The following is a 23,683-nucleotide window of genomic DNA, read 5'->3' on the forward strand; positions in this document are numbered from 1 at the left end:
TAGTGTTATTTTTATAGTATTTTCAATATAGTTTTTATTATGATTTTTAGTATTTTTTAATACTTTATTTAGTTTTTATTTTTGTTTTATTTATGTTTTTGTGTAAAGCTTTCTTGAATCATAATTCACTTTATCTTAAGGAAAATTGTAAGGTTTGGTATAGAAAAGAGCAAAATAAAGCAAAACGCTCAGGCTCTAGCACGTCTACCCGTGCTCATCAGCACGCCTGTGCTGGAATGAAGGAAATCAAGTGGAGACTCAGACTCTAGCACGCCCAAGCCGTGCTATCTGGCACGCCTGTGCCAAAACAGGACATCAACTCAAAGGCGTGCTTGCCTAAGCACGACCCGTGCTGCATTTCATCCTGAAGACTCAGAGCCTAGCACGCCTTAACCGTGCTATCTGGCACGCCCATGCCACAGATTCTTCCATCTAGATGTGCCCCTGAGCACAGCCCGCGCTGAACCATCCTCAGAACTCAGGCTCTGGCACGCTTGACCGTGCCGAACAGCACGCCCGTTCTGCAAATCAAGTGTTGTTTTGTGTCGAAAATGCCAGCCAGTCCCTATCACTTACATGGGCCCACCTAAGATACTTTCCTGACGTACAAATCAAGTTCTAATCCTATTTAGGCACATGAAAGAGTCCTAATTGAGAAGAAATTCAAAGAATAAACAGTTTCCTATTTCCAAAAAAATTTCTTACTTGATAAGGACTCTATTTTCTAAACGAAGTCGGATTTTCTCCCAGGTAGTCTATATAAAGAGAGAAGCCATTCATTGTAGATGGATCTCCAGTTTTGATAATTTTTTCTCTATTGTTCTTCTCTCTCTCCAAGACTTCAAGTGTTCAAGATTTGTGCCAAGACTCAAGGAAGCCATCCAGAATCAATTGTTGACTAGTTTTTATCTCTAAACTCTTAATCTTGTTTTATTCTTTCATTATTCTGATTGATTATGGAATTTTTATCAAGTATTATTGAGTTGTATTTAATTACTATGTCGAACTAAACTCTCATACCAGGGATCTGATGTAGCTTAATTTCTTTTCTATTTTATAATATTAGATTTGTTTTTCTTTATTCAAGGTATAATTTATTATTAAACTTAATGCTTCCAGACAGAATTTCTCCTCTTTGTGTTAGTTATGTATTTGCATCATTATCTATATTTGTTATTTTTTTAATCTTATAATTATATATAATTTGCCAGATATTATTAGTTATTTAATTATTGTATATATATCTATGAGATGACTGATTAAGGGTGTATGTTACATTATATTTATTAGATGAATGGTTAGGATTGTTGATTAAATTATTCATCTATTTTTTATTGGACATGTAATTAATTAGTTGTAGAATATTTTTAAAGGATGTAGTTAATTAGTTGTACGTTATTTTGGAAGGAGTAGTAATTAATTAATTGTAGGTTTGTCTATTATTTAGGGATCTAATTCTTTTCTCCTCCCTTCATTCTTTGTATTTGTAATTATTTATTGTAGACATTAATATATTTTTATGTTTGTGATTATGTCATTATCAACATGAAAAATAATCTTTTTGATTTTCAAAATTAAAACTTTTTCAAAAATAATTTTAGTTAATAAATGAGGCTTAAATTTAAAATTAACTCTTGCTTAAATCAATAAAGTGGGACCCGACCCTATAGCCGAATGGGTTGATGCTTGACATTTTTACAAGCCAACACCTAACTTTCTTATATAGACTCTGATTAAGCGATTGGGCTCTTTGCGAGAAATCAAATAACTACGTAGTAATTGTCTCGGGTTTCATTTGGGTGGCGACTCCTACTCTCTGGGTGGGCCTTGATCTATCCTATCTTCCCTTAGACATTTGAGCCTTGACACTGTGAAGAGCCGTTTTCTCACGTGAGAGCCCACAGGTGGTGTGAGACCATGGTGTTAAATAGCTTGAATATTAGAGTTTTGATTGGATGATGACATAATTGATATTATGTGTGTTTGATGTAATAGACAATATATGCATTTTTTAATGTAATGGATAATAAATATGATTTTTTTTTATGTAATGAATATTTCAATATTTTAAGTAACGAGAAATACAATTGACACTTACATTACAGTGTAAAAAAAACTCTAAACTTTATAATTAATCACATAATGTAATCATTATTTCGTTATATTGTTGATTACATTCAACTAAATATAGTCTTAGTTACAAGTATTTTCTATTCAAACATTAATATAGGAAAACTAAAAAATTCGAACAACAAATTTCCATTGTTATAACTTCTATTTCACTCTCATTCTCTCCACCACAAACTTAATTCTTCCTTATCGAGTGGTGGGATTCAAGTTTTATACTACTACTAGTCGTATGTCCGTACGATATGCGGGTTAATACTTATAAATAGTCTATGCAAATTAAATTTAATTGAAAATGTAAATAAATTGATATGATAAAAAAATAATATTTGTCATTCACCTTTTTTTATTCTTTGAGTATGATACAAAACCTATTAATCCAACTTTTTCTATAAATTTAAAAATATAAAAGAATTCTATACTAATAAATTAAAAACAATAAACTCACTCTCTTAGTTAAACTAAAAACAATAAACACAAATATTGCTTTTATAAATTAAAACAATTACTCAAACCATAAAATTACTTGAATGGAAAAATAAAGAAACTCTTGGAATCGTTACTCACAGGTGTCTTTTGCTCAAGGTATTAATTTTATCACTATCCAAATATATGTTGAATAGAAAAAAGAAAATAACAATTTGTATGATAAATTTAGGAGATATAGTAACTTATATACATAGTGCTCAAAAGGGAATGAAGAATTTAAAAAAAAAAAGAAAAAAGAAAGGATAATCTATAATATATATAAAAGTACGAATGTGGGGGAACAAGTTGGAAGATTATTTAAGTTGTAAATCGAGGGTTATTTTAATTTGTGAATTATGGTTAGATTAGTGGGTTATATTATTTAGAACCTAAGTTAAGTTTATGTAAAATGGTTGTGATAATTGAATGTTGATGTTGAGGTTAAAGAAGGATGGAAACTTGATTTGATTGATTGCCCGACGGATAGGCTATGTGGATTAAATAAATATTTAATAAAATTATTGATATTTAAACAGATGGATAGTCCAATTTTTAGGGGAGGTGTTGCCGAAATTTCGACATAATCTAGTCTAATTACAACAATTAGATACGTAGATAATTTATTAGATTAATTTCCTAATTCTTTATTTAAATTAGTCTTTTGTCTGATTCAACTCTTTCCTTTGTATTCTTAAATTCTTTAAATCTTCCGGACTCGTTTACTGCTCCTCCAAAGCAAAATTCAAGTTAAAGCTTCTTCTATTCTCTATCACTGTAAATAATAATAAATAGTTCATATTATCATTGCATACACATATCATTTATTTTATAAAGAAATATATATATAAGGAGATAACTTAGTAATTATTTTTATATGTATATTATCATTTTATTTTATTATTAATATATGATTATACTTTTATGTTTGTGCATTAAGGATTGCTTTGATGCATTATGTTGAATGAATTGTTTGATTATTTGTGCTGTGAAATTGTTGTGCCTTATTTGTGTGGAATTAGGATGAAGTGGGTCACCATGGGTTTGTGAAGACGGTCTTCGATACTGTCAGCCATGTATGGGGAGATAGCGCCCCTTGTGCATCTGATGATATGTGATATGGAAAACCACAAGATGGCCGCTTGTTGGTATAGAAAAGAAAAGAGAGTATAAAAAAAATGAAAACTCTAGTAAAGTGAGGATTAGACCGGTCGGCCATGTATAGGGGATCGCTCCCGGTGCACATGTTTGAGAGGGCGAGCCATGTTTGAGGACAACTCGTCAAGGGTTTCGGTAATGTCACTGACCAATTTCCACTTGTTTGATTATTTGAAGGTGAAATTACTTGTGAGTGCTGATGTTGTACCATATGCTTGACTGGTTGTTTGTTCATTTTAGTATTTTTATGATCCATTTCACATGAATGCCTGTGATATGCATTCTTTATTATTATTCACTGAGTTGTAAAACTCACTCCTCCTTTATTTAACTTTTCAAGAAGTAGGTTTCCCATTGAGTCGGCTAAAGCTCAGCAACTTTCTCTGCAGGGCTATAAAAATAAATTTCTAAACTCTGTATTTAATTAATGTATGTATTGATGTGTATAAGAATTTTACTAGTTCTAACTATTATTGAACTCCGCAGTTGTAGGATTTATATACCTTTACTCATGTATTAAAATGGGTATGCTAATATATGATCTCATGAACGTCTTAATTATTTGCCTAAGTGCATGTATGACCAGTAGCCCCTATTATGAATGAGGTGTATCATAAATAGGCCTGAACTATGTATTACTTGAGATGTTTCATATTGGGCAAAGATTATGTGGTTACTATATATATATATATATATATATATATATATATATATATATATATATATATATATATATATATACTGTTCCTAGAATTTTGTTTGGTGTATATGGACTTTGTGGTTTAGGATTACTACGGGCATCGGGAACCTTAAGGTTACTTGTACTCTAGTGCCAGTCTAGCCCATGATTTCGGATTGTGACAAATTAATAAATTATAAATTGAAATTCTTTTCTTTTTCTCGTATTTCCTTTGGTTTGCTTTGTTAATATTGTTAGCTACTTTTGCCTTATCGTTCTCTTCAATGATATTAATTATTTTATCCTTAATCTGCTAAGTAAATTTTTTGATCAATTTTCAATTAGTATAATTTGTTAATTTTTAAAAATATTTTATTTATATCAATGATTGTAATTTTTTTACCATTTAACGGTTCTTTTTTTAAGTTGTTGCATATTTTTAGTTTAAAAATTTATTATAATTTGTTTGAATATTACATATATTATTATGATAATAAACAATAAATATTTAAATTATAACTCAATTAAAAATTTAATCTATCAAATAACTATATTTTCTTTGGCTACTATCAATGATTTTTTCGCTTTTATTATTAATAATTCATTCAAGACTCTCTACTATCAAGAGTTTCTTTGCTATTGCTATATCGAAAACTTTTCACTTTATTATTATTAATGGCTGAGGTACTAATTTTAACTTTTAATTTTTTTTTTTGGTATACTATCACAAAAAAAATTTTGAATTTGATTATCAATAATTTATATATCTATTTATTTTATATATGGCGAGATCTTGGATGAAATGGTTATTTCAACTATGTAGCTATTCCATTTTGTCAAAAAATCTATTTTAAAAAAATTATTAAAATTTTTCATCAAATACTAGATATGTATTATAGTGGTTTGCACCTATTTTTATACATATACTAATTATAACTAAAAATATTAAATTTCTATATTGTCTTTATAAAATTAATAAAAAATATATAAAAAATAAATTATAAATAATCATTCTACAGGTATGTTTAACGAGATGGACGTTCTTGAACACTAGTTAAATTATAAAATAACGAAATGATTATCCCAATGTATAGTGTGATTATTAATTATTGAAAAAACTAATTAGTATTCTATTATTACTAAAAAAAAAATCTGTTATTTTGATTATTAATTATTGCAAAAGAAAGAAAACAAAGAGTTTTTTATTAATGAAATAAATTTATTATATGTTTATTAATTATTGAATAAAGAAAATGAAAAATTCTATAATTTGATTTCTTCAAATTAGATAATTAAATAAAAATTTAAAAAATTTAAAAATAATAAAATTTCACATCACTAATTAAGTTTCATAGTATTTTGCTACATAAGAAAATTTGATATGGAGATAGATGTTTATTGCATAAAACATCATTAATTTATGTACATTATTTTTTCAACGACCTTAATCAAACAAAAACTAATTAAATCTAATTAAGAAGATGAAAGATCCAAAAATATTACAAAACCCATTCTTATATGTCTGTTAATTATCATCTCATTAGAAAACTAAATCTAAATACAAATCAAAACCCAGAAATTTCAAACCCCAGAAAAAGAAACAAAAATTCATCACCAATGAATCTTCTTAAGTCTCAAATTCTTTGTCAGTGATACAATTCCAATCGCCTGGCACATAGAGTACAAAAATACTTTCTCTTGATTTTGTAGCAGATGGGTAAAAAGCAGAAACTCCACTTTGTCTCAACATCCATGGCTTGCACTTTCCCTCCACAGTAAGGACAGGATCCTGGCGCTTGTCGCCTGTCCAACTCCTTCTCTTCTTCATCGCATAGCAACGCAAAACACATTTTTTACTTTTCTCTCTTTCTGTTTCCTTTTTTCTTTCTTTCTTAATTATCAATTGTTGAGATGGAGGAAGAGAGTGTATATAGAAGCAGAGGGGTTGGAATCGGACAATTGGAAGCAGCCAGGTAGGAATCGCATAGCGACGCAAAACACACGTTTTACTTTCCCTTCTTTCTCTTTTCATTCCCTTTCAATTAAGATTTAGGTTGGTCGTAAAAGGCGAATGAATGCTTGAAGATGGAGAGAGAGTATTTATACGCAGACGGGTCGGAATTGGATACATATTGTATAATATATGACTTTTATTACTTATTAAAATTTTCAGCTTTTTTTTTCCAAAAAAAAAAAAAAATTCAGGTTCTGTTATTATTTATTATTTATTTATCTTACAAAAGCAGATAGCTTTCCTTATCAGATGTCTATTTCCTCGTGTATTTAATTCGCATTTGAAATGTAGCTAGAAAATGGTAGTGGGACACAATTTGGTTAGTTTCACTTTTTTTTTTTTTTTTTTTTTTTTTTGACTTACGCAAAAACAAATGGGTCTCATTTTCCTTTTCTTTTCTTTGTTCCTACTTTAAAAAAATAATTAAAAATAGCTAGTTCTAATTAGGAGGGCTTAAATTTTGACCTCTTACGTTAAGGCAATTGTTATATGTCATGAAATATTATTTTCGGAAGATTATTTATTTAAAAAGTAACTTTCGATGTTTGGTATATTTAGAAAAATTAATCTTTTTATCATGCGTTGCATGTTAATTATACTTGTTATTCGTATTCGTTTAATTTTTTATGTCATTTTTTTACTTATTGTTTATACTCATTTTTATTTTGTAGTATCAAATATTGATTATAATTTTTGTCTTATATTATTTAGATTTTATAATGTTAAAATAAAATTTCATATAAGATTAATATGAATATAACGATCAATTAATAAACATCAGTGTGTATATCCACACAAATTTCAGCTTAATTTATATCGTCATTTATCTAAAATTCATTATAACTATAATATCACCTAATAAATATGTTTCAATATATTGATACAGAGATATAACAATAAAAGATTATATATATTTTTAAATTAAAATTTTTAACTTTTCGTCATTCTATACAAACATATGTTTATTGTATTTAAAAATAAATTTTAAAAGTAAAAAATTTAAAAATTTTGAAAGGCTTAATTATGTGTATTCTATTTGAAATTTTGTTATAAAAAATATTTTTTTTTCTTTTTTTTATCTCTCTCCTAAATAAAAAATTTTAAATTATACTAAAAATAGAATCAAATACTTAAAAAATAAATTTAAAAAATAAAATATAAAAATTTTCAAATATCTCATTATCGTATATATTTATTAAAAAAATAATATATTCATATTGCTTTTTTTTTAAAAAAATATCATGAATTATATTAAATATCGAACCACATTACATCTTTGAAAAAATAAATTTATTTTGGTATTAAAAATTCTTAAATTATTTTTTCATGGTTTTTCCTTATATATTTGAAATATTTATATTATTTTATATAATAATTTAGTTTACACAAATGTTAAATAAAAAAGTTAAGGACATACTCCGGTATTGTAATATAATTAAAATAAATATATTACATGTATTATAAAAATTAAATTTTAAACAAATACTCCTGGATACCTTAAAATATAAATATGATTATTGATTGATTTAGTAATTAATTCATTATGAAATTGAGAAATAATCAAAAATAACTTTTTAAACCAATTAATAAAAAATTATTAAAAACTCAATTGATTAATAATTTAATATCATAATTTATCAATTATTAAAAAATTAAATTATTTAATAAACTCAAATTATTATCAATTATTCATAAAGATATTTTAGGATTTATAAAATTTCACTAAGGTTATTATAGGTAATCTCATTATTTCTCCATTCATTCCCACTTTTGTACATAGTATAGATTAGTCAATAAATTTTTTTTTTTTCAAAGAAAAGTTAAGTAATTTTTAAGAAAAAAGATTTCTCATTTTCAAGAAAAAAAATATTTTCCACATTAATAAAATTATTATAACCTTATAAATATATATTTATTAATTCATTAATCACTAGTCACCACAATCAACAATCAACATTGCGCATCAACCACTGACATTATTACCGATCACCGAATACTATAATAATTTATTATTTTATGCATCATTTCTCATATTTAATAATAAATTTTTATAAGAATTATAATTATTTATGGTCTTATAACTTAAATTAGTTGTAGGCCCGCACATTGCGCGGGTTAATATATTATTGTATATTTTACTTTATAGTTTATAATTTACATATAAATCGTAAGATGACAAAATTATTAATCTCCTTAATTTGGAACAGGAATTTGAGCCCATAATTTAGGTTATAATGTCAAAAATAATTAATCTTTTTTTAATTATTGCAATAGATATTCTTTTTCTTTAAGTTGTCTTTTCTTGTCCATTTCTCAAAAATCTTTAAAAAAAATAATGAATGCAAATTTGTATTTCATGAATCTTGATAATATTATTATGAATAACAAATTATTATGCATTTAACATCCAACTAAAACTTATTCTAAAGAATAATGTATTTTTATATTTAATTCAAGAAAAATAAAAACTAAATTAAGTATAATAATTTCAGTCCATAAGAGATACTAGTATAATAACAATAAAATTCTTCTTCTTGAAATAAAAAACAATAATAACATTTTATTTTCATAAAATACACCAAAAAAACATAAATTAAATGAAAATTACATATAAAAAAAAGAAACTGAAAAATTGGCAACTGGAGAATATTAAAAGCGTGTCAACATAGAAAAATTGTTAAGATATTCATCTATAGTAGTGTATTTAACATGATGGTGAAACTCTGATGCCTCAGCTCCAAATGATGCTCAATCTTAAAATTGGTTTGATCACCCTCTACAAACACTGAGTGAATCCAAGCATAATAGATTGAGGTATAATAAATGCATAAAATGTATTAAAAAACAAATGGATAAGCATATATTGAATGTCGTATACCTTGAAATAGTGGGTCAATTTTAAATTTTCTTCAACAATACATTTTATGCGAATCAATTCATTCATGGCAAACATAATAGCTTCATTTTTCTTCTCATCAATTCCCGTCGCCAAAATAATATCGTTTCTTAATCTAAACTAGTTTAAAATGCATATATGAGGGTAATAAAAAAAAAAAATTCTTCGCTTAAAAAAAAAAAGAAAAAAATTTCTAGAATATACAAACCAAGTTATAAAACTTTATTTCTGTTGATGCGTGTTTTTTATGCCCCGCCTGATCTGATGAGGACACGAGGATAAATGGATTAATGCTATTTGGAAGCCTTTTAATCCAAGGATTTAAATAAAATAAAATAAAATTTAAAAAAAAAAAAAAAAAAGAAAAAGACTCGTGCTACAGTAGCTAACGTGTGCTACAGTGTCCTAGTGCTACAGTAGCTACGCGCTACAGTATTCTAGTGCTACAGTAACCGTGTGCTACAGTGTTAACCTAGCTCTATAAATTCATCTCTTTCTCACAATTTTCACAGGAACACACACAATCTCACAACTTCACAAACGGCAAAATCCTAAAAAAAAAAAAAAATATTGTGATGCCAATATTTGTCTCAAAAAAATTCTTATGAATTGATTTGAGAGAAATTGGTGTTAGATATAAATTTTAGGTGATTTAAATCATAAAAAGAAAAAAAAAATCAAAAGATAAAAAAAATATATCAATCCTTGTAAAAAGCTTCTGGAGATCTTGATCCATTTACAGTCCTCAATCTGAGGATCAGGTAATTTCTTTAACGTTTTTTTGTATTTTTTTTACATATTTTTGTGTTTTTACATATTCTTGTGATTTTAATATTTTAAGCTTCTTTAAATTATATTCTGTTCATATTTGGCCATTTTATGTGTCCTTAAATTACATTTGAACAAGAAATAATGTAAAAAATACTTAAAAATGGATTCTGGGCAAAAATCACATAAATGTTCATCGATGAACATTTATGTTCATCAATATTCCCAGAAATAATCGATGAACAGTAACTGTTTATTCAATGAACAGTGACTGTTTTTTAATTTTCCCAGAATTTAATCGATGAACAGTAACTGTTTGTTCATCGATGAACAGTAACTGTTTGTTCATTGATGAACAGTGAATGTTCTTAATTTTTCCAGAAATTGATACTGTTCATACACTATTCATGCACTATTCATTATTTTTCCCAGAAATGATCGATGAATAGTAACTGTTTGTTCATCGATGAACAGTACTATTCATCAATTTTTCCAGAAATAATAAATAAAAAAAATATATAAATTTTGTACAAAAATAAAGTTTATTTTCTTCAATAAATCTGAGAATGCCCAACTATGAACAGATTATAATTTAATTGAGCTTAAAATATTAAAATGTGATTATATATATTTATTTGTATGAATTTTATTATTTTATTATTTGTATGAATTTTTATTGGTTTATGGATTTAATTTTTGATTCAATCTGTATATATATTTTTGGATCCGGTTTGTTACCTGCCTTTAACCATAAGGCAAGAGCGGGTCATTTATTTATTCCATTTTATATTTTTGATTCGGTTTGTCACCCGCCTTGAACCATAAGGCAAGAGCGGGTCTCTTTTATTTATTTGGTTTAATTGCTTTAATTTGAATAATTGCTATGTGATAATTAGATTTATTTGGGACGATTAAATAATTTTTCAAATAGGAACTCGGTCTGATTTATTTGGGTTGGGTTTAAGTAAATAAATAATTTGGCTTTTCTAACTAAAATAAATTAGAAATCATAGGTTAATAGAGGCCGGTTTTTCCGGGCGTCGGCTTCCAACGGGTCGACGTACCCAATTCCCTTACCCAGAATCGCATTGGTGCGCTTGACCAGTCTTTTAAAATAATTTGGCCTTAAAATAAAATTGGGTTTAAAATGGAGTCATTTTTATAAAAACGGTCCCATTGCCTAAACAATGGGTGGCGACTCAAAATTGTTTATAAGACCGATTTATCGGCACCGCATAAAAAATAAACACATTTTATCAAAAATCACAAAAGGGATGTTTTCGGGTCCTTCGGGGGGATTTTCGACGAAAACAGATTGGCGACTCTGCTGGGGATACAACCACTAATCCCCGATTATTTTTTTAAATTAGATGGTTGTGATTAGGAATTAACTCTAAAAACCTATGTTTTCTAAAAAAATAAAATTGGTTAGAAAGCCGTTTGAAAATTATTTAATCGTCCTCGTTTGTTTATTCGCTTTCCTTTATTTTATTTTTGCTAGGATCTTGCATTCATGCCGCATTTCTCTCTTCTCACCTCATTCTACCCATGCTACCCTTCGGTACTGGTGTTAAGTTTGACGGTGGATCTAGCCTAAACCATGCGATTTAGGTGCATCCATCCGAGAATTAACATTACTACCAACTGCAAGCCTAGTACCTTAAAGGTGCGTCAAAAGGAGTAGGCCCACAAAAATGCCCGAATCCTGTTTGCGGAACCCAGACTTTGTTAAGCCCAATAAGACTGAAGCCAGTGCATATAGTTGAAAAACCTTAGTTACTTCCCCTAAGGTGTACCCGATTTTGTTTGCTGTTGTTATGTCACATTCATTTCCGAGAATTTATATCGTCAATCTCAAAACCCCCTGTTGGTTGTCGAGATTAGACCAATTCCTAGGAAACAGATGTCGGAATTTATACCAACAGAATTCGTGTGTGGGAGAAATAAGGTTGGAAGGCATGCATTTCCCAACTCCCGTTCCCTATGTGTTATAAACTGTACATATGTTGTGACATTCATGCATCATGTAATATTTTCGTTTCAGCCATACATTAATAAGAGCCAATTTTTGGTATGGACATTTGATCTTGATTTTGAGAGTGGACCTCTAATTTGTTATGAATAATATAATGCAATCACTTATAGTGAATCAATACCCAAAAGAAAAGGGAGTTATAAGGGGGTTGCGATTCCTTTGTATTGTCACATTTCTCGCATTATCTGAAAATAAGTGAGCAAGAGATTACAAAATTTGTAACAAAAAAAAAAATCCTGCTTGGGACCATTTGTTCCAAGGCAAAAATTAAGGACACAAAAAAAATAATAATAAAAATCCCGCTTGGAGATTCTTCCATTCCAAGGCAAAAAAATTAAGGACAAAAAAAAAAAAAAAAAAAAAAAATCCCGCTTGGAAATTCTTTCATTCCAAGGCAAAAATTAGGGACTTGAGTGAAAATAGTTGACCGTAAAATCCAAAAGGAACGGTCAACGACAGATAATGTCAGAAATGTTTGAATAAAAATAAGTTATTATCATATTATTCACACCGAATTTTTGATTCCAGTCGTCGAAATCGAGATCTTATTTCCACACCGATCTTTAGCACATTAGAAATGCATTTCTCATCCTATGTGCTTTCATTTTCTCATGCATACATACAGGACCCATTTTAACTCAGGGGTTTATATCTATCAGTCATAATTGATCCTTCCCGGGAAATCACCTCGAGAGTTTGGCACCGACGCCCTGGTCAACGTTTGGTCGGAGTATCCCAATCCCCGAGCCTGCTCCGTTTAGTCCTGTGATTCATTCAAGTTCTTCGGATTCAATTTCTGATTCATATTTGGTTGGGATGGCTGATAACACTGTGAATGAGACGGGTTTCTCTCCAGCCCAGATAAGGACCATTTCTGAAATAATAGCTGCTGCTCTTGCTCAAGATAGAGCCCAGAACCAAGTGCCGCCTACTTCAAGTAATCAGCCTATAGTGGAGGGAAGAGAGGCTCCAGAACACACCTTGGGTAGTCAAGCATCAGCTGATAATGCTAGTCCGACTGAGAATGAGCTGATTAAGCAAATAGCAGAACTAAAGGACAAGGTGGAGAGGATATCTGTTTCGAAAGAAAAAGATCCAGTCATCAATTTTCATGTGACAGAGTATGTCTTGAAGCCCACAAATTCTACTTCTTCAAAGCATACCCTGTTCGCGGAGAATGATGACCCGAAGTCCCATTTGTCGGAGTCCATCCGTGTTGCTCAGAGGAACCGATACAACAGAGAGAAGAAGAAGAGTCGAGGGTTCGGTAATTACCGGTCTTCCCACAGAAATAGTAACAGAAACGTTGGTCATGCAGTTAGAAATCAGTCAGGGAGTAGCAACTCAGTGGAGGCTGTTAAAGAGAAAAGAAAAAGGGAGTTCACTGATTTGGGCAGGCCCTTAAGCACAGTCATGGAATCATGCATCGAAAATGGCGTATTGTCAAAATTGCCAATTAATCCATCCAGGCCTATTTTGGGTAGGTCTGTTGATCAAGAATGTGAATATCATCAGTGCAAGGGCCACTCTACTGATAATTGTGTCAAGCTCAAACATGACATCCAAGACTTGATAGATAGCGGGAAGATCACCCAGCCTCCTGAGCATAGCAAGTCAGCACCCGAAAACCATTAGAGTTAATGAATTGAACAAGCTCTTAATCTTTCTTTTTGTTCTTCTGAATATTGCTTTAAGAACAATTTGAATGAACTTCATTTATGTCACGACCCGTTTCCGTGGGCTGGACCGGCACTAGGGCCCAGGTAAGTTTAAGGCCCCCGAGGCCCGTAGTAAGCCTGAAACACAAAAAAATTTATTATCTCAATATAATATTAAACATTCAGCCCATGTTTATAGGAAATAAATCTCAAGATTTTATTAAATCTCGGCCCAATTTATTAGCTACAACATTCCACAGTTTGGGCCCAATTAACAATACACCACATTTAATATGGGCTCACATAAATATATTGTCTATGTTAATACACGACTAATTGTATACAAATTTTAACTGCAGAGTCACTAACTAATAGATATACATAGATTTTTATACATCTAGATACATAGCAAAATATTTATTGGTCTAGGAAAATTTTCTTTCTAGCTCTGGGACGAAGGAACATAGTTTAACCGAATTAAAGAGAAACTTACTTCCTGAAAAATTTAAACAAGACATGTGAGTTTTCTAAGGAGTAATAATTATTGCACAACACATGCAGTCACACAAATATGTAAAAATATCAATCTACTCATCCGACTAGTTATATGCTCACGCAGCCAGTCACACAAATGGCATATCACTAGCACTCACAATCATAAACATCTTCATATAATCACATCACGTGGAAATTAGTCAGTGGCACCACCTGAAACCCCAACGAGCCGTCCTCACACATGGCTCGGCCTCTCATACATGTGCACTAGGGAGCCGATCCCCCATACGGCCAACTGGTCTAATCCTCACTGACTAGTCCTCTCATTGTTTTTCCATTCTCTCTTTTCTTTTCCATACCAACAGGAGGCAACCCGGTGGTCTCCATCCAATCTAGATCATCAAGTGCTCACAATAGGAGGCCACCCTGCGGGCTACAATCAAATCTAGATTATCAGGTGCGCAACAACAAGAAGCCATCCTGTGAATTCTCATATAATCTATATCATCAGGTGCACAAGGGGGCGCCGATCTCCCATTTTCCCGGCCGACGGTCAAGTATCATATTATAACCGGATCCATATCACAGACCGTCCTCACAAACCCATGGTGGTCCACTTCATCCCAATTCCACACAAACAAAGCATAGCATTTTCACAACACAATTAATCAAACATTGCAATCAAATGCAGACATATTGATCAGTTGAACATCGTAATGCAATGCACAATTAGACATCCATTCTCAAATGCAGTTAAATAATTAAATAAATACCATTAACAATAAACAACAACAATAAAATAAATGATAATAATAAACAATAACAATGAAAATAATTAAATACTTAAATAATTAAATGAATAATAAAGATAATAAATAAATAAATAATATTAAGAATAAACAAACAATTAAATAAATTATAATAATGGAAATAAATAAATAATTGAATAATTCGATGAATAATAATGAAAATAATTAAATAGTTAGAGCACTCTATTTAATATTTATTAAGTTATAGAATTAATCTAAATAGATTTATTAATTGTGTCATTACTTAAAACTAGTCTAAGTTCTATCGAAATTTCGGCAGCACCTCCCCTAAAAATTGGACTATCTACCTGCTCAAATATCACAATATTATATATAATTATCAATCAATGCACACAGCCCATCCGTCGGGCAATCATCAATTTAAGTCCCATCCTCCTTTCAGTACAAGTATGTCAACGTTCACTAAATAAATCTACAAATTATAATAACCTTCAACACGTTCCAATGATTTTATTAATTGTCCTCTAACTAATTATCAAATATATATATATATATATTCAAACATATATATCTACTAAGTAACTTGATTCACTCCTAAACATAGGCTTTATAAATTTCCTTTGTCTTGGCATAGAAATATAAGTTCTAATTATGGCAAGGTCTACAATCAAACCATTCATTTAATAAGAATAAGGCTAACAAGCAATAACCAATAATAACCAACATATATATATATATATATATATATATATATTTCTACGTTAGTATATTTATAAGGGCACCCGTTACCTGAAATAGCTGCTGCCCACCAAGAGAAATAGTTTCTACTTGACTTAAACTTATATATAGTAAACAAACTAACTCATTTCCCATCAAAATTTAAACTTAACAACAACATATAATTCATATCAAAGCAAAAACTCAAGGGAAAAGCTGAAATGGTCGCTGCCATCCAAAGTTTCTAACTTCTTTCGCCAAAATCTGCTGTAAACTAAATAATTGATTCATATAGGTAAGACTTCAATTTATAGTTCGATTAAAATGATAAAGAAAATCAAACATGGCTAACTGGCTACTGGGAATCTAACGAATGCTCAACTTTTCATAAAAATTTATAATAGAAGAAATAACCTAACCATTTCTATATGGAAAGTCAGTTTATAATTCAACTTAAAATAGTAAAATCAAAGCTTCTAATTATTTACACTTAAATAGTAGCTAATTTAGGGGTTTAAACTCTACCCAACTTGATTTATGCATCAAATCCTATACCCTTGTTCAAAGAATTCATTAAATGTATTAAAGAAGGGTGAAATTCGACTTACCCAGCTGAAAAAGGCACTGAAAGATTGAGATTTTCCGATTAAAGTGACCGGAAGTGAACTTCAAGGCCAAAACCCACTGCTGCCAGCAATAGCTTGACTGGAGGAGACAACAATGGAGGATGAGCGGCGATCGCAAGCCAGATCGCGCATCTGCTAGCTTGCTGCGCTAGCCGAAAAGGGAAGAGAGCGAGGTATAGGAACTTCGCCGTCGACGAGACGAAGCTGGAGTCGACCGAAGAGAGCTGGAGTTGCCGGAAGATCAAGGAGTGACGATGCGATTTCCCGATCGAGTCTTCTGCGGTTGCTGCGTCAGCCATAAACGAAGAGAGAAAGAGAGGAAGAGAGGAAGAGAGGCCGGAGCTAAGGTGAGGCGGCGGCACAGCAAGGAGGCGCGGCGAGGAGGCGCTAGTCTCTGGTGATTGGAAAAACGAGAGGAGGAGAAGGGCGAGGGTGGGTCGACGCTGCTGGAAGAAGAAGAAAAGAATAAAAAAAAAAAGAAAAAAAAAAGAAAAGAAAGGGGAATTCTAAAGCTTCTAGACCATTCCGGTTCGATTCGAACCGGTTTGGTCTAATTTTATGATTTGGCTCAATTTGCTTGGTTTTCGAGTTTTTCGCTTGGTTTTTTGAAAAATCGAATTGGTTTACGGGTCCAGTTTAGCAATAATAAAATACTAGCTGGTATAATCTCATTGGTTGAAATAAAAATTTAGTTTTTAAATGAAAATTCTACGAAATTAAATTTTTGGGTCATTTCAATTTACTATTTCAATCAATGGGAATGAATTTTGATTACTTGTTTTCTTACTTCTTCTGATTGTTATGTTCATGGCATTGATTATACCACACGCATATTTGGCATAAATGCATTGCATCATTTTGTATTTAACCTAAGCACCGTCCAAAATCTCAAAAAAAAAAAAAAAAAAAAAAAAAAAATTGAAATCGGATCAGACTTTAAGCTTGAGCTCAAAAACGATTTCCAAGAACGTCTACAGTTAGGCTGATATACCGGGGGATCAATAAGCCGATTACAGGACATGTCGTCCCTACCGATTCAAATATCAAGCCAATAAAGCGGAAAAGGAGCGGGTCAAACTAGAAGGGTCAAACTAGAAGTGGAAAAACAAGATGAAGACTGTGGTTCAGAAAAAGCTAGATGCAAGTTTCTGGGAAGGTAATGCATTACCCTGAGTGGTCAGCGAACATAGTCCCTATGCTCAAGAAAGGGGGAGACTAACAACCTGTGTCGACTACAGCCTCGCCCAAAGATGACTTCCTTCTTCCACATATGGATATCCTGAGTAACAGCGTTGTAGGAATGGCATGTTATCAAAAAAAAAAAAAAAAAAAAAAAAAAAAAGAGAATGATTGCTTGTTTCTACAGTAAGCGGGTACATCCAAGGACTTCGAAAAGTGGAGATTCAGTGCTGATCATACTGTTAGACCACGAATCCCAGAGTCACCCTAGAGGGAAATTCAGACCCAATTGGCATGGACCATCCAAAATCCAGAAGCTGTCGGATAAGGGTGCCGCTGAATTGGTCACTTCAGAAGGGAAGCGTGTCAATCGGATTGTCAGTCGGGATCAAATGAAGAGATTCAATGTCTGAAATGATGATTTCGATTAAAAAAAAATAAAAAGAAAAAGAAAAAAGAAAAAAGAAAAAGAAAAGGAAAAAGAAAAGAAAGGGCTAAGTTGAAAACCCGAAAGGGCGGCTTAGGCGAGAAATGAGCTCGCTAGGTTGAGAACCCGAAAGGGCGGCCTAGGCAAAAGTTAGAGCATAATAAAAAAATAATAAAAAAATAATAATAATAAAAATAAAGAGTTTTGAGATTAACGTATGGTGCTTAATTTAAATGTGAAATCTATGCCATGCATTTGTGACATACATGTTACTGGTTGCTCAATGTCATCGACTTGACCAGAAGGAGAATAGGCGAATGAATAGTCAGAATAAATGACCATTGTATTAAAGTAGTTTCTCTTTACTTAAGTACGATGTTGAAAGAAGTAAGAGCAATAAAGATCTTGACAGCAATAAAGAGCGTGATAGCAATAAAGAGCTTGATTCTCAAATTTTTCTTTCCTCTTGCTTCTGGGGCGTAGTTGTCGATTATAAGACCTCCCTCTCTGCCTATATGGTCAACATTCCTTCATTTGCGTTGAAGATTTTCCACTATTGGTTTTGTCCGGGGTATTGGATCCTCTTAGACAGCGATCAGGAGGACGAATACCATTTTCTCAATGATTTCCTTGGAAGAATCAATAAAACCATGAATGAAACCTTAGTACTCATGTAGGTTCATGCATACACAAAGAAGTTGCATATACTGTTTTTGTTTGATCTGTGCAGGTAATAAAATAATCCCCCCCCCCATTCTTTTTGTTTCCTAGTGTAAGCTTCTGTCTTTAAATAATGATTCATTTTTTTATGAGCATTTCTTTTAACCCAGGGGCGGGAGGCCCAAATGACTAACACAACAAATAATTTCGAAAGAAAAGTTTTGTTGTCTTTTGTTGTCCTTGTATGCAGAAAGCGAAAATTAATAAAGGCAGAAACACCGGATTCATTAACTCAAAGGAAGGAGATACATTAACTGGGAGCCCATGGCCCGGGAATACAAGGAACTAAAAAAAAAAAAAAAAAAAAAAAAAGACAGAAAGCAATAACAACATTCATTGCAGCAGGGGTAAACATAGGACGCCAATCTTTGCAGGATCTAGTATCATCATGAGGTAAAGAACCAGTTGGCATACGCGGGTGTCACGGTGTCCTGCACCGTTCCTTCATTTAAATACATGGTGTTTCGATTTCGCCAACGGTCGGCCAAATTGATCAACAGATGCGGTGTTATCACACCACTCTCGAAATTATGGGTTCTAGGTACACGCTGTATCATCCTGTATTGACGGCTGATCCTGTCGGGAAAGTAGGACATGGAGCGGTCTAAACTGGCATACAACACATAATTGAGGTTCATACTTCCGGTCGTGACCAGTCTAATCCTCCACCAAGGACAAGTCCATCGAATTGTAGGATTATCTCTGAAATCGAAATGTCTCCGAGACCGAGATTGAAAGATGGCAGATCCATAGGTTGGAATTAAGCGAGCTGGCACCGGAGGAATCAGACTTAATTTGTCCAGAGCCCAGGCTTGTAATAGCAGTGGACAACCGCGATGATGAACATTGAAATCGGAGATGTTAAGCGCAATATCCCTGACCCAACACATTGTCTCTCCCATGATCATCATGAAGACAGTATGATGGCGCAATTGCATGTCACGAACAACAGTCAAAAGTCGAAAATCTCCCATTCCAGGCTGACAACTCTTCATTGCATACACATTCAATAGCAAGAAGCAGCAAGCTCGAATCCAAGAGAAATCTAGGTCAATGGACAAAACCCTATGCAAGAAAGGTTCCAAGGGAAGGCCGCGATCCGTGTTTATGCCGTCTGGAAGGTAAATCGGACACAAGGCCGCAATCTCAACTAGGTCATACCTAGGACCTGGGGGCAAAGCCGGAGTTTCAGCTTGTTCAGGATGATGATCCATCACGGCACACATCTCCTCATAAGTCGGAGTTACTTCAGAGTCTTCAAACCGAAAAACCATGGTGCTAGGATTAAAATGAGTAACGAGCCAAGATAAGAAACCATAGTCAGGTTTTAAGTCTTTGAAATATTTCACCCAAACGAGTTGGTTCATAGGAGGAATCTGCCATAGGTCGTCAGGGATGGATTGAACGAAAGATGAGACTTGATTTCTGAAAGCCATGGAAGAGAAGTTGTTTCAAATGCTGTGGGATGAGGAGAGAATGAAGCATGGGATTCCTACTTATAGGAGGGGAAAGGCCCCATGAGGTTGAAATGATGATCATCGTCAGCTGGATGGCATCTGTTTTCGGTGGTGATAGAATGTGGATAAGCTTCGTTAGGTTGAAATGATACTCATCACCAACTGGATAGCATCCGCTTTCGGTGATGATGGGATGCGAATGGGCCCCACTGGATTGAAAATTAGCGGTGGAAAACATCTGGAGATGCAGCTCATGGACAAATGGCATCTGGATAAAGCGGAATAAAGCAAAATCCAAAAAAATCAATCGATTTGGAGTCGGTGTGCGACTCGTCACACAGGGGGCAAAATCATCAAATCTACCAGATTACCCTCAGGTAAGTTTTCTTTCAACACCGCATCAGGAAAGGTATACCTGAAAATTCGCCAAAACTTCGAAAAAAAAAAAAAAAAAAGAAAATGAAAAAAAAATGAAAATGATAATAAAGTTCTCATGGTTTTGCTCAAAAGATAATATTTTTGGTTTCAGGATGGAATTCCAAACTGGGGGCAAAGATAAAATCTTTTGTCCTGATGTAAAATTTCAAATTTCAAAGTTTATGATTTCCAATGCATGGGGGCATGTGACGCCCCAACATTTATCAAAGGCAAGATCTGTTTGTACACAGAAATTGCCCTTTTTCTCTTGAAAATTTTTCAGGTCAACCGGTGATGGTTTCTCGAAGCTGATCAAGGTAATCTCAAAACCAAACACTCCAAAGCCGATTACACCGAGCTAAGGAGGTGGACAAAGCCGATTACACCGAGCTGAGGAGGTGGACAAAGCCGATTACACTGTGCTTTGGACACAACCAAACACTCTAAAGCCTATCAGACCGCGCTTCGGAGGTAACTTCAAGGCCAATCAGACCGTGCTTTGGAGATGATCACGAAATCCTTCGAGCCAATCAGACCGCGCTTTGGAGGTAACTTCAAGGCCAATCAGACCGTGCTTTGGAGATGATCACGAAATCCTCCCCAGCCAATCAGACCGCGCTTCGGAGGTAACTTCAAGGCCAATCAGACCGTGCTTTGGAGATGATCACGAAATCCTTCGAGCCAATCAGACCGCGCTTCGGAGGTAACTTCAAGGCCAATCAGACCGTGCTTTGGAGATGAATCAAGATCCTTCGAGCCAATCAGACCGCGCTTCGGAGGTAACTTCAAGGCCAATCAGATCGTGCTTTGGAGATGATCATGAAATCCTCCCCAGCCAATCAGACCGCGCTTCGGAGGTAACTTTAAGGCCAATCAGACCGTGCTTTGGAGATAATCACGAAATCCTTCGAGCCAATCAGACCGCGCTTCGGAGGTAACTTCAAGGCCAATCAGACCGTGCTTTGGAGATGATCACGAAATCCTTCGAGCCAATCAGACCGCGCTTCGGAGGTAACTTCAAGGCCAATCAGACCGTGCTTTGGAGATGATCACGAAATCCTTCGAGCCAATCAGACCGCGCTTCGGAGGTAACTTCAAGGCCAATCAGACCGTGCTTTGGAGATGAATCAAGATCCTTTGAGCCAATCAGGCCGCGCTTCGGAGGTAACTTCAAGGCCAATCAGACCGTGCTTTGGAGATGATCATGAAATCCTTCGAGCTAATCAGACCGCGCTTCGGAGGTAACTTCAAGGCCAATCAGACCGTGCTTTGAAATCCTTCGAGCCAATCAGATCGCGCTTCGAAGGTAACTTCAAGGCCAATCAGACCGTGCTTTGGAGATGATCACGAAATCCTTCGAGCCAATCAGACCGCGCTTCAGAGGTAACTTCAAGGCCAATCAGACCGTGCTTTGGAGATGATCAAAATCCTTCGAGCCAATCAGACCGAGCTTCGGAGGTAACTTCAAGGCCAATCAGACCGAGCTTTGAAGTTGATCACAGATCTAAAGGGAGCCTACAGAGCCGATCAGACTGAGCTTTAGACGCGACCAGATGATCAAAATCAATTCAAATCAAAATCCTTCAAGGCCAATCAGACCGAGCTGCGAAGGTATCTTCAAAACCAATCAGACCGAGTTTTGGAGATTGTTACCGATCTAAAGGGAGCCTATAGAGCCGATCAGACTGAGCTTTGGACGCGACCAGATGATCAAAATCAATTCAAATCAAAATCCTTCAAGGCCAATCAGACCGAGCTGCGAAGGTATCTTCAAAACCAATCAGGCCGAGTTTTGGAGATTGTTACCGATCCGAAGGGCGAAATCTGTATGTATACAACAATTGCTCTTTACACAAAACATGTCCTGTATGTTTACGGACATCCCACCAAGAAAGTCTTGTATGTTTACAGACATTGCATCAAACATGTCCTGTATGTTTATGGACATCCCACCAAGCAAGTCTTGTATGTTTACGGACATTGCATCAAACATGTCCCGTATGTTTACGGACATGGCATTAAAAATGTCCCGTATGTTTACGGACATTGCATCAAACAAGTCCTGTATATTTACGGACATCCCACCAAGCAAGTCTTGTATGTTTACGGACATTGCATCAAACATGTCCCGTATGTTTACGGACATGGCATAAAAAATGTCCCGTATGTTTACGGACATTGCATCAAACAAGTCCTGTATATTTACGGACATCCCACCAAGCAAGTCTTGTATGTTTACGGACATTGCATCAAAAGTCCTGTATGTTTACGGACATCCCACAAAGCAAGTCCTGTATGTTTACGGACATTGCACCAAGCGGGTCCTGTATGTTTACGGACATTGCACCAAGCGGGTCCTATATGTTTACAGACATTACACCCAGCAAGTCTTGTGTGTTTATAGACGTTGCACCAAGTGAAATCTGTATGCACACATAAATTGCTCTTTGCCTTAGTGCAAAATTATAATTTGTGATTATTAATGCATGGGGGCATGTGAAGCCCCAACATCTAATAAAGACATGATCTGTTTGTACACAGAAATTGCTCTTTTCTTTTTGAAAGTGCTTTCAGGTCAATGATGGTGAATTACGAAGTTGACCAGGGCCATCCAAAAATCCTTCGAGCCAATCAGACCGAGCTTCGGAGGTATCTTCAAAACCAATCAGACCGAGTTTTGGAGGTCATTACCAATCCGACTGGAGCCAACAAAGCCGATCAGACTGAGCTGAGAAGGTGACCAGATGATCGAATTATCCCAAAATCCTTCGAGCCAACCAAACCGAGCTTTGAAGATGATTACTAGATTGAAGGCGTGTCAGTAGGCCACTTTAACATTAATCGTTTATGCAATTAATGCTAAAGTGGGGGGGCAAACTGTTGACGCGTGTTTTTTATGCCCCGCCTGATCCGATGAGGACACGAGGATAAATGGATTAATGCTATTTGGAAGCCTTTTAATCCAAGGATTTAAATAAAATAAAATAAAATTTAAAAAAAAAAAAAAAAGAGAAAAAGACTCGTGCTACAGTAGCTAACGTGTGCTACAGTGTCCTAGTGCTACAGTAGCTACGC

At 33.6% G+C, this 23,683-nt stretch overlaps 1 protein-coding gene and 1 long non-coding RNA gene across 2 annotated transcripts; both read right to left on the minus strand.

Annotated features, from left to right (window-relative positions):
- Positions 1-5,873: 5,873 nt before the first annotated feature.
- Positions 5,874-6,535, minus strand: LOC149494304 (uncharacterized). The gene has a single exon (XM_089725119.1). It carries the CDS (start codon positions 6,277-6,279, stop codon positions 6,076-6,078), a length of 204 nt encoding a protein of 67 aa, XP_089581245.1. The 5' UTR covers positions 6,280-6,535; the 3' UTR covers positions 5,874-6,075.
- A 7,457-nt stretch (positions 6,536-13,992) lies between these two features.
- LOC149494305 (uncharacterized) lies at positions 13,993-16,838 on the minus strand. Its single transcript, XR_016322207.1, has 2 exons — positions 16,391-16,838; positions 13,993-14,296 (listed from the first exon to the last, which is right to left on the minus strand). It is a non-coding gene; the product is annotated as an uncharacterized LOC149494305 (long non-coding RNA).
- Positions 16,839-23,683: the final 6,845 nt, after the last annotated feature.

This window comes from Jatropha curcas, chromosome 8, assembly GCF_041381405.1.
Source record: "Jatropha curcas cultivar XTBG-Jc1 chromosome 8, XTBG_Jcur_1.0, whole genome shotgun sequence".
Lineage (NCBI taxonomy): Eukaryota > Viridiplantae > Streptophyta > Magnoliopsida > Malpighiales > Euphorbiaceae > Jatropha > Jatropha curcas.